Raw genomic sequence first — 15555 nt, forward strand, 5'->3', positions numbered from 1 at the left:
TTAGACTAGGCACAGTTTCCTACTAGTGTGAATTATTTTTCCATTATTTTCTCCATTATTCTTAAGCTCTAAATTCTATCCTAATACCTCCACAATTCTTCTTTTGTATTGGCTGCTCACAAATTAAAACTCTAGTCTTAAAAATGTGGGTTTAACAAAAGCTCTGCTTGACTCTTGCTGGTTATTTCTCCTTCAGTTAGAGTGAGCTGCCAAGGACGTAGAGCTCAGTGATCCTCGTGTGATCCATCCATGATTGCTTGTTGGCTTTCTGTCTTACTATCCCTCAGCATTATTTAGAATAAATCTTTGCTTTGCCTTTTACTATTTAGCAGACTGCTAAGTCTGGCTTTTAGAACAGTAGTCAATGTAGCCCCTCCTTGTTCTTTTTTTAAACCTACACAGGCCTATGATTCCTCTACAATTGTCTTAATAATGTTCCATTGAGGCTGTTATGTCTCAGAAGAATAGTGCTGCATAAATATTAAAAGAAGAGATTTATCCACTTTTGCAGTTCATCTATTGAAATTTGGAAATTTTACAGCCTGCAAAATGCTTAAAATGAAAAATAAAAATCCTTTTCCTTACTCATAAAAACAAAGATACCTATTTCCCCTCCTATCCTGTGCATCCTTCCAGTGATGCAGGCACTGCAATATGACTTTTCCGTATTCCTTCAGTGTGTGCATCATAAATGAAGAGGTAAACAAAAAAAAATCTGTGAGAACTGGACAGAGACTGTGCTTTTTGAGCAAAACTTTTATCTTTATAGCAATACAGTCAACATGAGACACCTCAGAAATCATGCCGCAACTCCTTAAACAAATCATCTACTTTGTTTTCCTTTGTCTTCTCAGACATTAAGTGTTTTTCTTCTCCCACACTTCATTTTCCATACAAGCTTGGTTAGTGTTGATTAGTATTGATTTAGATATTTTGATAATCTGCTTAAAATCAGGGGAAAACATTCATTTTATAAATCAGTGGTACTTTGAATACTCTGTAATTCAGGTTATATAAAAAGCACTCCTAAGGTTACATTTCATTAGGCTAAAGAGTAAATATAGCTCTGTCTTTCTGTAAAATTGAGTTTTCAACCCCTGTTTCCTCCTACTAATATATTGTCTATTTTTAGAGAAGAAAGCCTCTTTCTTGTTCCATCCTCCCACTCAGTGCTTTAAAATACAAATAAAAATACTGTTCCTTCAGGTATAAAAAGCTTCTGGCAGAATCCTCAAGTGAGGTAAATTGGTGCATCCTCTTTGAAGCCAGTAGAGCTGTTCTGCTTTATGCCAGCTAGAGTTGTGATCCAGTGGATTAGTTGCTTTCTTTGGGGCTAAAGCTTCATGGACTCTGGACTATCTCTCTATTTAACTCACAGAAAAGTTGCAAAACCTCCTGAGGATTTGCAGTTACTTGCACTGAAGTACCAGCTATAAATAGGGATCAACTTCTTTGCCCCTTCAAGTCCATTCTTGAAAAATGTCATTTACTCTGCAATATTTATTTCACACTTTGCAGACTGGTAGGAAATTTCAGTATGTCCCCCCAGTATAATTACAACTGCTTTTTTTCCCGTTCCTCCAGGGAGTGCTTCCTAGGGACATGCAGACAATAAGTCTCATCTAAGGTTCAGTGAAAATATTTGAGTAGGTTCTGCCAAGAAACTAGTATTTCAAGATATTTTGAACATAAAAGCCATTCCAGGGAAAACTGATCCCACAATAGGACACAGAGCTATTTTTAAGATTGCCTCAGGCTTTGCAGCTGGGGTTTTATTTGTTTTGGTGGGGTTTTTTATTAATATTCCTTGACATTTTAAAGATAAGTCCTGTGGATGAGCATTCTACAGAATAGTCCTGCAGAAGTCAACACTTCCAGGCACTACTTCACAGCAAAGCTACTAAATGTAGGTTTTATCCATGTCGATCATTATTCCACAATAACAAAGCCACTAAGATCTGTCTGTGTCTCGGGTTTTGTTGACAAAATGCCAACACTGAGAACCTCAAGCTGCACAAGTAATGTTATTGCCAAGTTTCAAAACAGCAGAGATGTGAAAGACTTGAAGATGTGCCCATGTACTGCAAGGCTCTCTTTTTTTCTAACTGCCCCTATGCATCTTTGCCTTGCCTAGATTCTGAAATTGCATAAATGTAAAAAATATTTACCAGGGTTCTGGAATTATTCTGGATTGAAATTGGTATCTAAATCACTCAATCCTTCTTAATTTTTCTTGGCTTGTTTCTCTTTTTCCATCCTGTGATCTCCAAGCTGGGTCAGTGTTTTTAACTTCACCTTTTTAGATTCTTTCACTGGATGCAGAAGACGAAGAGTATGTTCTCTCTGCTCCTAAAATCATCAGTTTGATTTCACTGGGAGCAGGCCTTACCCTGGGAAGGCTACACTTTTGAACAGACACAGACTCAAGGTTTATATCCAGTAGTCTGGTTTTCAGCCATTCACTTGAATCAGAAATCATAATTAAGATCAAAAAACTACCTTGTGAATCATTTTTCCATCTAGGTACTTGTATGTCCCACTGTTGCCATAATTTGTAAGTGCTTCCCAAGGTTTTAAAAATAGAAAGAACAAAATGCTCTCCTACTTTCTTACCCCCTCCTTTATTTTCCCAACCCTGTGAAAAAAATAGCTTACTTTAGAAGGATTTACTTTGCCTGCCTTATTTGCTTCTTCGCATATGCAAGGAATTTGCAGAGGGAACGATGCCTTGCAGAAATGGGTCCTGCAGAAATGCTACCATTCTTCACAGTGGTCAGGACCACATGCAGTATCCCTGAATTCCTCTCCTGGGACACTGCTGTCTCTGTTACTTCAACCTCTCCCACTAGTGACACAATTCTTGTGGACAAATATTTTTGCCAAACAGGCATGACAGAAGCTGAGCAAGGCTGCCTCAACATTTAATGTACTCTGCAAATTGTCTACACTTCAGCATGCATGGCTTGTCCTTTGTCAGCTTTGGATTGGTTTTAAGTCCTGAACAGGAGGGCTCTTCAGGTAGACCAAGAGTTTGTAAAGCCCTGCAGCACTGGTGAATGAGCAGTTCCAGAGTGTATCTGCTTTCCTTAAAAACTTTGGAGAAGCAGAGAGAAGGAAAAACAACTCATGACTTCCAATAGTGGCAAAAGGGGCCAGTTTGAAATGCATTATATGAAAACAACAGGTTTTCAGCAATGCTGCTACCCTGCCATAATTATATGCCAATCAGTATGTTGGGAGGAGGTGATGTGCTATCCTTTTTATTTATCTTTCCATTTGTCTTAGCTTCTTTCTATTTCTCTTACTTCCAAGTGGAGGCCACACATATGAGTGAGTAAGAATGGCAGGTCTCCAGTACAGGGTTGAGCTCAGCACTCTCTGCATTGACTTGGATCCTCTCCTGCCCTTTGGACAGTTTCTGTTTGGTACTCAGATGTTATCTAGTTTTTTGTCTTGAAGGAAATGAGGGTTGTTGCTTTCAGTTCAGTCCTCATGGATTACCTCCAACAGCAGTTTGTAGTGCACATATTCTGACTTACTGGGTATCAAAGTGTTAAAAACATTCCTCTGTTTTTTTGTTGTTAGTGGTCTTCAGATACATTTCTATTAGCAGGGTCTTTACTTTATAATACAGATACTTGGATCATACCTATCAGTTTCTTTGTCGTTTTCATATTAGGCTGATCCACTATTTCGTTTTCTGGAGCAATAGAACTAATGAGAAATCTATCTGAGGTGATGGCACTAATTGCTCTTACAAAGACAAAATTTTGTGCTGAATCTGTGATTCTGTTATCTGTGTTAATTATCTTGCCTTCACTTCAAGTTTAAAATGGGTGAAAATTCATGGGTCTTTTCACCCAAACAGTACCATATCTAGGAAAGTTTCTCCATGCTCTATTTAAAAACCAGGCCAGACAATATATTTATGGCAAACTAAGAGTCCTTAGTCCATGTTTTAAACTTCAGGGCTAAGTGGACTTGAAGGTGCTCTTATCTAGCAAGCTCAAAGCAGAACACAGCTGGGAAAACCTGCCTCTCTTGCCTTCCTCCCCTCCAACACATGTCTTTTACTCATATCCAGGAAATGTTTTCAGTAGCAAAAAGTATTATTGTTCAAAACGGAGAAATAATCCAGGACTTTCAAGTCCATTTACAAGTTTCTACCTAAACTGGGAAGGACAGAAGTGTTTTCACTAATAAAAGGTATTTCTAGTCCTTAATCAGTTCAAGTCTGGTTTTTTAATAGCAGTCAGGGGAGTGGTGGCAATAGTTACACAACTGCTGCCCTGGGGGAGTTAAATTTTGCATTTGGCATGTCCTGTGTTAAGCAGAGAAGAGCTGTTTGGGGCTGGAAGAATGATATATGTCTGCAGGAGGGAGGGAGCTGCAGGGGAGCGGGGAGCACTTTAAATGAATTCTTTAATGGGAGCCCTTTCCAGAAGGCATCCATGGTATTCCTCTGCAAAAGGAAGAATAAGTACTCAGCACCATATATGGTGACACTTTTATGTTTTTTAATATAAACATGTACAGGCTGGAGCAATCCGTGTAGATGGGTTTTGCTGATTGGTTGAGCCAGAGGGGAGGGAAGGAAATGAGACCCTGTTTTTAATATCTTAACATTAGAAAACTTAAGAGCTTGGGTTTGAATAAATAAACAGTAGGCAGAGTTGGAAAGTTTTTCAGCTTTGTAAAATAGCCCTTTCCTCTGTCTTGATTTTCCAGCTTTTGTATTTATTTTCCTTTAGCTTGTTTGTTTGCAGCTGCTTCATTCTGTAAATTGCTTTGATTTTTGTTCAGGGAGTATGTTGTTCCCAGTGCAGATAGCAACAGATCAGTAAAAGCTATTTGAGATAGCTGGGCTCCAAATATGAGGGAACCAAATCCACTCAGTCAATCCCCACAATGCTGGGCATAGAAAAGGGGAATGCCACAATGGGTATGAGCTGCTTTAGTGCAACACACAGTCACTTAGCTCAGGCAAGTTACAGAGGAAGAAACCCCTGTTTTTCTGATTTTACTTAAATATTTCAGAAACCAAGTTGGAGAATGCAGCTGCCAGGTGTCCCTGATGCTGCGGGAGAGTTCAGCTTCCACAGCAGAAATGCTCAGAGAGTGAGTATTTTTCCCAGGGACTTGCATGGGTGGGTTCTATTTTTTGCTCCGTTAATTCCCTGCCCTTACAGACCCAGGCTGGCTGCTGTTCAACCTAATCCCCAAATGTGACCTAACAAATTGTTTTCATCATACAAGCTAAGCACATTGTACCAAGCCAGAGTAGAGAAGATCTTTTTTGTTTGTGCCCTTATATGGCTCCTGAAGTCATCATTGATGCAATAAACTAATGGAGTATGCTCCTCTAATCAGCCTCCCCTTCTATAAACACATTTTGTTCCTGCTCTGAGATTGTTCCCTGACATTTTTAAACCAGCCCCTTTCCTGGCTCTCTCTTTCTTTTCTTTTTCGGTTCATAGTGGGAGGGAATCAGCTAGCTCTGGAGAGCAAAGAGATGGTGGAGATCATGGTAAACTAACATTTGGTAGAACAAGTGGCTTCAAAAAGAACAGCAGCGTAACCAGAGTAGCTGAGGAAGAGCAGGAGGACGTCCGAGGCGTGCTGAAGAGGCGAGTGGAAACTCGGGAGCACACAGAGGAGAGCCTGAGGCAGCAGGAAGCTGAACAACTTGATTTCCGTGATATTTTAGGCAAGAAAGTCAGCACCAAAAGTTTTTCTGAGGAGGAACTGAAAGAAATCCCAGCCGAGCAAATGGACTTCCGAGCAAACCTGCAGCGGCAGGTCAAACCCAAGACCTTGTCAGAGGAGGAGAGGAAAGTCCATGCTCCCCAGCAGGTGGATTTCCGCTCTGTGCTGGCCAAGAAAGGCACCCCAAAAACCCCATTGCCAGAGAAGGCACCACCTCCTAAACCTGCAGTTACAGATTTCAGGTCTGTGCTGGGCTCCAAGAAAAAGCCACCTGCGGAGAATGGCAGTGCTGGCACCCCTGCACCAAACGCTCGTGCCAATTCTGAAGCCCAGAATGCCACCCCCAATTCTCAAGCCCCTGTTGCCAAACCAGCAGTGAAAAAAGAGGAGAAAAATGACAGAAACTGTGAACGTGGGTGTGCAGTGGTGGATGGTGGAATAATTGGGAAAAAAGCTGAAAACAAAGCACCAGCAAGCAAACCACCAGCAAGCAAAGGAACAGCACCCTCCTTTACAGAGAAGCTTCAGGATGCTCAAGTAGCTGATGGTGAAAAACTGGTCTTACAATGTCGGATTTCCTCTGATCCCCCTGCAGCTGTCACCTGGACTCTAGACAGCAAAGCCATCAAATCATCAAAGTCTATTGTCATCTCCCAAGAAGGTAAATTAATTGCATTACAAGCCAGCTGGATGGCACACTGTTATATCTGGCTCTTGATTAATAATATTTAGTTCATTAGAGGTAATGCAATATTTATTTAAGTCCTGTGCCAGTAACTGTTTCCAGATGCAGATTTCTTGTTATTTCAGTGGAGTACATAAGGAACAGTATTGTTTGACATTTCTTGCAGATTCTCCTTTAACAGCCTGCAGATGTAAATTTTATAAAGTTGAACTTCTTGCATTTTTAAATGCTGTTTACATTGCTAGTGCTGTTTAAGGAGCTGGTACATGATGCTTATTTAAACTGAGCTTTAAGGATTTAGAACACTGAAAGCATAATAATATTATTGCCTGTTTACAAATTCTAATTAAATTCTTCTGTATGTTTAATATTTCAGGCTTTTTATTGCAGTAAGAAACACAGAAGCAAAGAGGGGTTGTGTCATAGAAAGAAATTACTACAACTGCAAGTTAAGATCAGAGTTGAGAACAGATTTCCAGTGTATTTAAAGCCCCACCACAGATGCTTCTGTTGCCATTACAACCACTGAAATATTTGAACTCCACTGGCTTGGTGACTTTTAACTAACTTCAAGACTGTATAAAATTTGGTAGAAGTCCTTAGAGGGAATACTTAGTGTTTTCAAACCAAGTAATTCCCTTATACTTCACATTTTGGATGATCAAACCCACTAGACTGTTTTTTGCATGGAAGTTAATGTTGTGTCTAGACAATATATATTTTCCTTGGGACAAAAACAAGAAGGAAGGACAATTGTTAGCGCCAAAAAACCTTCTTTACTTCATATGTGTTCCATAAAATACTGAGGGAATTATCTGGAGAATGATATCCTCTGACACATTGTAGCAAAAAAGTTCATGTCCACAGTGAGAATTACAGCTTGGCACAGGGGTCTGCACTCTTACTTTTGATTCTTCCTTCATTTAATCAAAGGTTTTTTGTGTTACCAAATGAGAACCAAATTATTATGCTGAACAGTTCAGCACAACCAGTGAATCCTTGTGCAGTGTTCCAGGCAGGGTAACACAGGCATTCTCCTGAAGTGGATGCAATCAGAAATTGCATTATCTTCAGAGAGTCTTGGGAACTCGAGTAGTGCATTAAGGAGACAGCAAAGCAGATGGAGAAAGGCAAATGGTAGCAGGTGCATTGTGTCTGGCCTGTGTCTGAAGTAGCATCATGTGTTTTTCGGGGTTTTTTTTCTGAGTACATGTTGATTTTTACCTAAGGGGACTGTATAGAATAAGGATAAGTGTCATGTACATGAGAAAACTTTGACTGGTGGAAATGCCATTCTTACAAGAAGGACTGACAGAATCAGTCAGTTCAGCTTGCCTTATGCTGGAAGCAAGATTGCAAGGCTTTTCCTGGAGTTGCTCAGAGTGGAAAAGAAATTGTGCATTTCAAAGTTCCATGGCTCCTGTCTAAGTATATCTGACAGACTCACCTCTGTACCAAAGCTTCTGAGCTATGTGGAGCCTCCTGAAGTCCCAAAGTTTTAGTGTTATGGTGCTGCAGAAAGCTGTTTCCTTCACTGAAATAATCTGAGTAACTATTATAATCCCCTAACTCTTATTCACTCTATAAAATGGTACTGTGGAACTGTAAATCAAGGGTAGCTGTTTCCAGTGAAGTGATCCTGATGTGCAGAAATGCTCAGCCATGTGTCAGAGCAGAGCAGGAGGCTTCTCCTGTCCAGCTTGTCTGGGCTGGGTGACACTCCTGGTCACAACACTCCAGGGTGTCAGACATTAACAGTGCTTTCCACTGAGGTCAGGATCAGAGCTCAGTCCTGCATAAGGAATCCACTCTTGCAGGGGGTGAAGACGCTGTCCTTATGTTCCACTTGTACCTGCACTGTTATGCTGGAACCAAGCTTAGTGGTCAGGGTAATCAGCTTTCTTCTGCACGGATTTGCAGAAGATCTTGGAAAGAAATATTACACAGGGCTCGAAGTTTTGTCCTTTAATGGAAAGACAAGGAATGAAGATTAGAACTATTTTTTTAAACGTTATTACATACCCTCTGGTACACTGCATGATGGTCAGTTGTTTTTTTTTTTTCCTGAGAGTACCTGCTAGCTTTGGCTCTTGGAGAAGAATGTGTTGCTGCTCTGTCACTGTATGATTCTTTCATGCCAACTGTTAAGTAATTAACTAGGTATGCATGAAACTTTAAGTTCCAGATTTCATAGAGATTCAGTTTTCTCAGTTTCCCTAATTAGGAACACGTACTTACTTAAGGAAACCAAGAGAGGAGAAGGAATAACTGGAATAACAGACTAGAACTGAGAAATAGCAAATTCATTCTGTATCAGGAAATATTATTCATTGGGGAAACTATGAATTAGTCTCACAGAGAGTGTTTGGAGCAGCTTTAAACATAGAGAGCAACAATAGAACTGGATGCAGTACACAGCAGGCCAAAGGTGAAGTCCCAGTTTCCATCCTTTGCCCCAAACACTGAAAATGCAACACCATCGCACCCACAGGTGCACTTCAGCAGCAGTGCCTTTGTCAAAGCTTGGAGCAGCATTTAATGGGCCCTGGAGGTAATGCCCTAGAGTCATCCTCACCTGAAAGAAGGCTGACTCTGTGAGCAAACAGACCTAGCTCACTTTAGTGGGTTTTGACCTTGCAAAGCCATTTTTTATTTCTTTGCTATGACCTTACTCCTCCTTGTGTTCAGCAACAAAATCCACTATGGAAGAGGATAGACTATGTCTGTTCTTAGCCATTTCACTGCTTTTGTGCTATTGTGATGTTTGGTGGTGGCCATGGGTTTTTTTTCCAGATTCACCAGAGGTATTTCACAATAACTTTCATGTTCTTAATGAGCTGGATACTGGAGAATTCCCTGTCTAGAGTAAAGCATTTCCATCTGCTTCTCAGCCACACTACTAGCTCATCTTAGTATGAAATACTGTCCCACAAACTGGTCAGTGTAAGTAATGCATGAACCCTTAGAATGCTATATATTTATGTTTTGGAAATTGCATTATTCCTCTCTGTCATTCCCAGAAAAGAGGGGGAAAAATGGCAAAAAGAGAGAGAAGTTTGCTTATCTCCTGGTGCCAAATATATTGTTAAAAAAAGTACATAAAATTCAGTTTCAGGAACCTGTGATCAAACAGTGGCATATTTGGCCAGGGAGGTCAAACTTAGAAATATACTTGTGTGTAAGATGTTCACAGGACAGGCAAACTATGTAAAAACTGTGTGTAGTCACTCACTGACAATAACTTTCCTTGGCATATTTGTCCTAGTTGCTATTGAGGCCCTTTACTAGGTAGAAACAATGCTGTTCACAGCTCTCTCTGTGCTTGCAGAGCCTGACTGACACTAAATTGCCCACCCAATGCAGTTTAGGCATTGGAGTGCAGGAAAAGGGAGAGTGTTATCCCTGCTTCTTTACCATTGGAGAAGCCTGGGTACAAACACCAGCATCAGAATAGTCTCTGACTGGTAAGGCCTTCGCCAAACAAAAAGCTAGACCCTGCTCCAAAAATGACCTTTGTCTTCAGGCACATTTATGCAGCATTTGGACTGATTTCTGGTGGTTAATCTAGGGCTTGCTGTGTATTTCATTTTTCCAAGGTTAAGTTTACTTAGAAGGCAGAATCTGGGCAGCATTATCCTGAATGTCACAATCACAACAATAGCTGATAGCATGTCATGTTCCTTCCATTTTACATTTCAACTGTTTTCCCTTTGAAATAATGAACATCAGTACACTTTTTCTTCCATTCCTTTTTACACTTCCTCAAATAGTACTCTGTTAGTTGAGTGGCATGATTTTTTACTTAATGTATCGTTTTTATGATGAAGTGAGCTCTTGCACTATTCTTCTGACATGGTGCAATTTTATTAATTGTTTGATTTTATATTTTTCTTCTTTTAAACCTGTCAGAGTGCAATTATCTACATTCCTGAGATAGATATTAATGTGCTTTTTGCCCATTAAAGATCAAAATAAGTGGTTGCTAACAATAAAAAAGAGGGTACTCATAAATTAGACCATTATACATTCATACGGTATGGGGTAGATGATGCATGGTTAAGAGGCACTTTAATGAGAGGCTTCTTTGCTTGAAGTTGTGGGGGGCTATTTGTTTGGAAAAAAAGTTTTTAAGGAGGCTCTAGCAGATACTGCAGTGAAGTTAGACATATAAGGGTAACAATTTTCCTCACAGGGTGAACCCTTTAGAGCAGGACCCATTTTGTTTTACATGTGTATAGCATTGGCCCAGCAGTGCCCTGTGCTGCTGTCCTGCTGTGTGACTCACTCTTGGACAGAAAATCCACCAAGAAAGTTCTTGCATGGTTCCAAAAGTTGTTCTATGAGATGGCAGTGAAAGGGTTTTGCACAGCATCCTTAGTAAACTGGCCAGCTGAGGTGTAGGAGTGAATACAAATCTAAACTCGCACATTTGCCATTTTTTAAGTCAGTTTGCTCAGCTTTTTTTTTTTTTTGATAGATTTAGTACTCTGTGACTATATAGGTGGAAGAGGAACTTTCTAGTATAGACTCAGGTAGCAGTGATGCTGTAGCTTAGAAAATGCCCTGAGTTTGTATTGCTTTCTCTAAGCCAGCATTTTTTTCTTCTCAAGTTTCTTGTCAGCATAGAGATTTGGTAATCTTATTAGCAATAATGCCTTAGCAACTTTCTTGTGACTTAACTCCTAAATCTTCCTACCAGTCATGCAAGTCTACGTCTGGCAGCCTAGCTAGGGTCTGCCATGACTTTTTTGTTTTCTTTTTAATTAAATTTAAGCAAGAATTTGGTGTATAATTAACACAACTCTATGCACTGCTGAAAGTAGATGCATTTTGCACCCCAAAGCTTCTGTAGAAAATGTAGGGTTGGGGAGATCATCTGAACATCAGTTCTGACACAATATCATGTTTGTCACAGGCCACATTTCTCACTGCACTAGAGGATCTAAATCTATCCTCTTCCAGAAAATTCATGCATGTAGTGTGGATTTAAATACAGCAAAAGAGAAGTATTTCCTATAACAACTGGCGATTTATTGCAAAGTCCAACTATTCTAGTAAGAGTTTTGTTATTAAATCAAGAACCAAAACAATGCCTTATTTCTAATTTGACAGAAAGGCCTTGACTCTGTAACCAAGATTGCTTTCTCCTTTTTTTTTAAACTTGACAAGTCAAGGTCTTACTAACTTTCTCTCCATGATGCACTTCATCCAGCCCTTGGAGGCTTGGGGTTGTTTTGGTTTGGTTCTCTTTCCAGTACCTCCTCTCCAGTTGCTGTTTGTTGATCACTCGCTTTAGGAATCATGTGTGGGTATCAGCATCAGTGAGAAGATCACCTTCCTGTTGCTGCCCTTACTGAGGTTATTGGTCCTCTTTCTACCTCACAACGTTGGAAGTCATGTCTGTCATTTCTCTACTAAGCCTTTAAACCTCCTGAATATACAGCATCCCTTGGTGCCGTTGGTGGTTTTCACTATCTCAAGCTCCATGTTCTTTAAGTGAATGGGTCACAGCTTAACAAGTAAATGAGATTCTTTAGGAGGACTACCCTGCTATCTTTTCCCTTTCCAAGATTCTTTCTAGCATCTGTAAATTTATAAAAGTTAATTTACAAGTACTTACATGTCATAGATGAAAATATTAAATAACTTGGATCCTAGTCTGATCACAGAGGAAATCCACTAGAAACAGACTGAGTGATGATTTCCTATTGTCAGCTTCTTCAGGAGATCTTTATTTTGACAATAACTCCTCCTAAATCAATATCATTAATACAGTAATGTAGCATTAATTACAAACAGAATAATGTCATATATCACAAATATTTCAGTAGAGGTTAAAAAATTTACCTGTGCACAGATACATTTGCTGGTTAAATGTCTAATGTTGTGAATCATGAAAGTAGGTTTCTTACATTGTTTTCCTTAAAACTCTATCAATTATCAAAAATTACATTTGACATTTTTTCTTCTCTGAAATTCATGTGGTTTTTTTCACTGTTTTTTCTGTTGTCATTGTAACTGTAGTCAACATTTCCCTGGTCAATCCACTTCTCATTTTTAAACATGACTGTGACACTAGCACACATTTGAACTTGCCCAGACAATTTGAGATTTATTAAAAAATTAGCTTTATAAGCCAGTGAATGCCTTAAAAAATTATTATGTCTTCTAGGCACAATTTCTCACAGACCAGTGTTTATTAATATTGCCTAAATACTCCACAGTACTTTCTTATACCATGGGATACAAATGAGAAAGCCATAACTTGAGTCTGCATCATGGACAGGAATCAGGAAGTTGGCCAGCTAGGTGCCAGTGTGGGGAAGGAGACTAAGGAGCTGTTTTTTGTTGGTTTGTGTATTTGTTTTATATCTGAGTTTGACTTTCTGTGGACTTTAATGGAAAGAATGCAGAAGCCTAGGGATATTTTAAACTCTCTTGCACTATTTTTGAGTAAGTCAGAGAACCCTTTAATAGCTCAGAATTCAAGGGAAAGGCTCTGTGTATCTAAACCAGAGTCTCCAGTAAAGTGTCAGCTTCTGTGGCTGTTAAGGTCTTTTCTAGATCTGCACCAGTCCCAGTGTCTAAGTGGTAGATTCCACTATTCATGTTTATTCCAATCCTGCACTTTGTGACAATGTTTAAGGATCATCCATGGCCTGGTTCCTAAAAAAAAGAGGGTTGGGGTGGCAAAATATATAGCAAGCTTATTAGCTGACTGGGATTTGTGAAGTGCCAGGATTCCAGAATACCCAACTGGAGTAACCAGTCTGGGCTTTCTAGCAGTTCCGAGAAGATAATCTTGTTTCAGGTCGTGATGGGGTCTGCACAGGAAATACCAAATCCTTCATTGAAAGACATTTGGCCTTCTAGCCCCGGGAATTGATTCTAGCTCTAGATCACAGAGCATAAGAAAGGTTGGGAAGTTTCCTGTCCTTATGAAATCTCATCGAGTTTTGCCTGGGTTTGAGTGGTTTGGGTTTTTTTTCCTCTGGTTTCCTATGAAAATGAGGTTTCAACAGTCATGCTCCCTCAGCCTCCCCTTATACTCCTGATCCAACCTGGCCAAATCTTTCTGATCCATTGGCCAATTTCAAACCTAGTCCTAATAGCCCACAGTTTCATGAGTACTAGTGGCTGTATAAAGGAGAGTGACCCAAAGTATCTCATTCTCCCTTCATTCCTCCATTGAGGGCTACTACCATTGTATCTGGCGGTAGCAAGAAGCTCAGCAATCCCCATGTATTTTGCACGTGCTGTTCCTGGGGAGAAAGAAGAAGAGGAAAATAGGATGCAGATTATTTCTTCTGGGAGGTGAGAGTTAGGAGGAAAAAGGATTTGGCACTTATAAAAACCCAGATTTCCTTCACCCTTTTTCTCACAAAATTACTTCATTAAATTAATGATGAGGAGTGACCCTGTGTCACATTAGTCTTCAGTGAGCTGAGGAAGGGCTTTTGAACAGGTAGAAAACTCCTGCAGAAACTAAAGTAAATTCTGAATTGTTCCAGTCCCTTAATGATTGTTATTCTTACAGGCAGACTTCTTTCCTGCAGTAAAGTGGCCAGTGGTCTCCTTCACATGTATGTGCCTGTGTTCCAAAGTTTATGAATTTTTGCAATAGCATCTTTAGGTTTTAGTGTGCAATCTTTTCTAATCATGTTACATAGATTTATACAAATTCTTAGACTGGAAGTTATCTTTGGCTTACTCTCCAGATGTCTCTTTAAACAGCAGAGACATGTGAATTTATATTTGCTAGATGCCAGCAAGAATACTTTTCTACTGTCTCTCCTCCATTTGGAATGGAACTGCAGCTCGTGACATTTTTGGCTTCAGCCTGACTCATGGAAAAGCGTTGCCTCTGGGAGGACACATGGATTTTCTTTTCACCCTGTGGTTGGCTGAGCACAGCCCATGTGAGTGAGGGGTCAGTGCTCCTCTTCTGGGACAGTTTTCACATCATTTCTCAGGGGAAAATAGTCATTATTTAGAGCTGCTTGATTTTGTGGAGGATGATAAAGAGGGAAAAAAATAATTTTCTTCTAACGTTTGTGTGTTTTTGGCAAACCACATTTGCTGGAAACCATTTGAATGTTTTTTATAAGATTTTTTCTTGAATAATGATATCCATGTTTAAATTGAAAGAAAAATCTGAATGCCAAGAGCATAATTGCCATGTCCAAATGGAGCTCATCTCCAAAGAGAACCAGTAAACTCACAAAGTTCTTCAGATGGAGGGGAGTTCTTTTGCAGGTCCTTTTCATGGACCAGTATCACTTGTGCCTGTGCCATCTCCCACATCACAGGGGATACATTTGATGGGGAGCCTGGGGTTGAGCACTCTGGGAGGTTTCGAGTTAGCACAGAGAGAAAGGTGCTGGGAAACTTTCTTACATCTTAGGAAACAGGGTAAACATCTGAAAAAAATCCACTTCCTCAATTCTTTAATTAGGAATGGCTATGAGAAAGGCAAACGGAGGAAAGGGGAAAGTTTTAGTGCAGCTGAGGAAAGCGGAGGGTGGAGATGTTCTGGACAGGCCAACAGCAATGGGCAGAAGTGCACAAGGCCTCAGGCTGTGTTTAGGGGACAAACCCAGTTTTCCAATGAAGAGGGAGAAGGCAGTCCCACACTTCACCTTCACTTAATGAGGGATATTTGGAAGGGGAAAGTGTGGAGCATTTTAATTGGGGTTCACCCTGGGGAGGAAAGTACTTCATTGTTCCAAGCAATGCAAGTGAAAGTAAGGGACAAGGTTCTTCTTCCTCATCCCCCATCTACTAGGAACAACTTCTATTTTGGTTCACAGAGTTCTAATTTTTAAGAGGAAATGTATTTCCCTTGGGTCATACCAAGCTTCTCTTGGTAAATAACAAGTTTATGTCACATCCTGTGTCTGCAAACCCAATTAAGTCAAATTTTATGGTTTTGTTTGGAAATAAATGAATTTGTTGCAGTGATAAATTTGATTGCCGCTAATATATTGGACTTTCTAATGCATATTTTACAGGCAGTTATTCATTAGGCAATTCAAGTAAAAAGAAAATGTCTTTCAGTTCAGTTTTTAAACTTTGTCACTAAGCTGAAGTTCTGCTCTTACACATGTGAATGCTAGAGAAAAGGCTGAATCAAAACTTTGATAATGGGCATTGGACCTTTTTAT

General features: G+C 39.9%; 1 protein-coding gene across 3 annotated transcripts in view; it reads left to right on the plus strand.

The window, feature by feature from the left end:
- The window catches only part of MYLK (myosin light chain kinase), a 197767-nt gene that overhangs the window by 119113 nt on the left and 63099 nt on the right, over positions 1-15555 (plus strand). For all 3 annotated transcript variants that reach the window (XM_012574779.5, NM_001243832.2, XM_072931587.1), the window contains 2 exon segments: positions 5038-5118; positions 5478-6367. In XM_012574779.5, the coding sequence (XP_012430233.5) occupies positions 5038-5118; positions 5478-6367 (971 nt within the window).

Source organism: Taeniopygia guttata, chromosome 7, assembly GCF_048771995.1.
Source record: "Taeniopygia guttata chromosome 7, bTaeGut7.mat, whole genome shotgun sequence".
Taxonomy (NCBI): Eukaryota; Metazoa; Chordata; class Aves; order Passeriformes; family Estrildidae; genus Taeniopygia; species Taeniopygia guttata.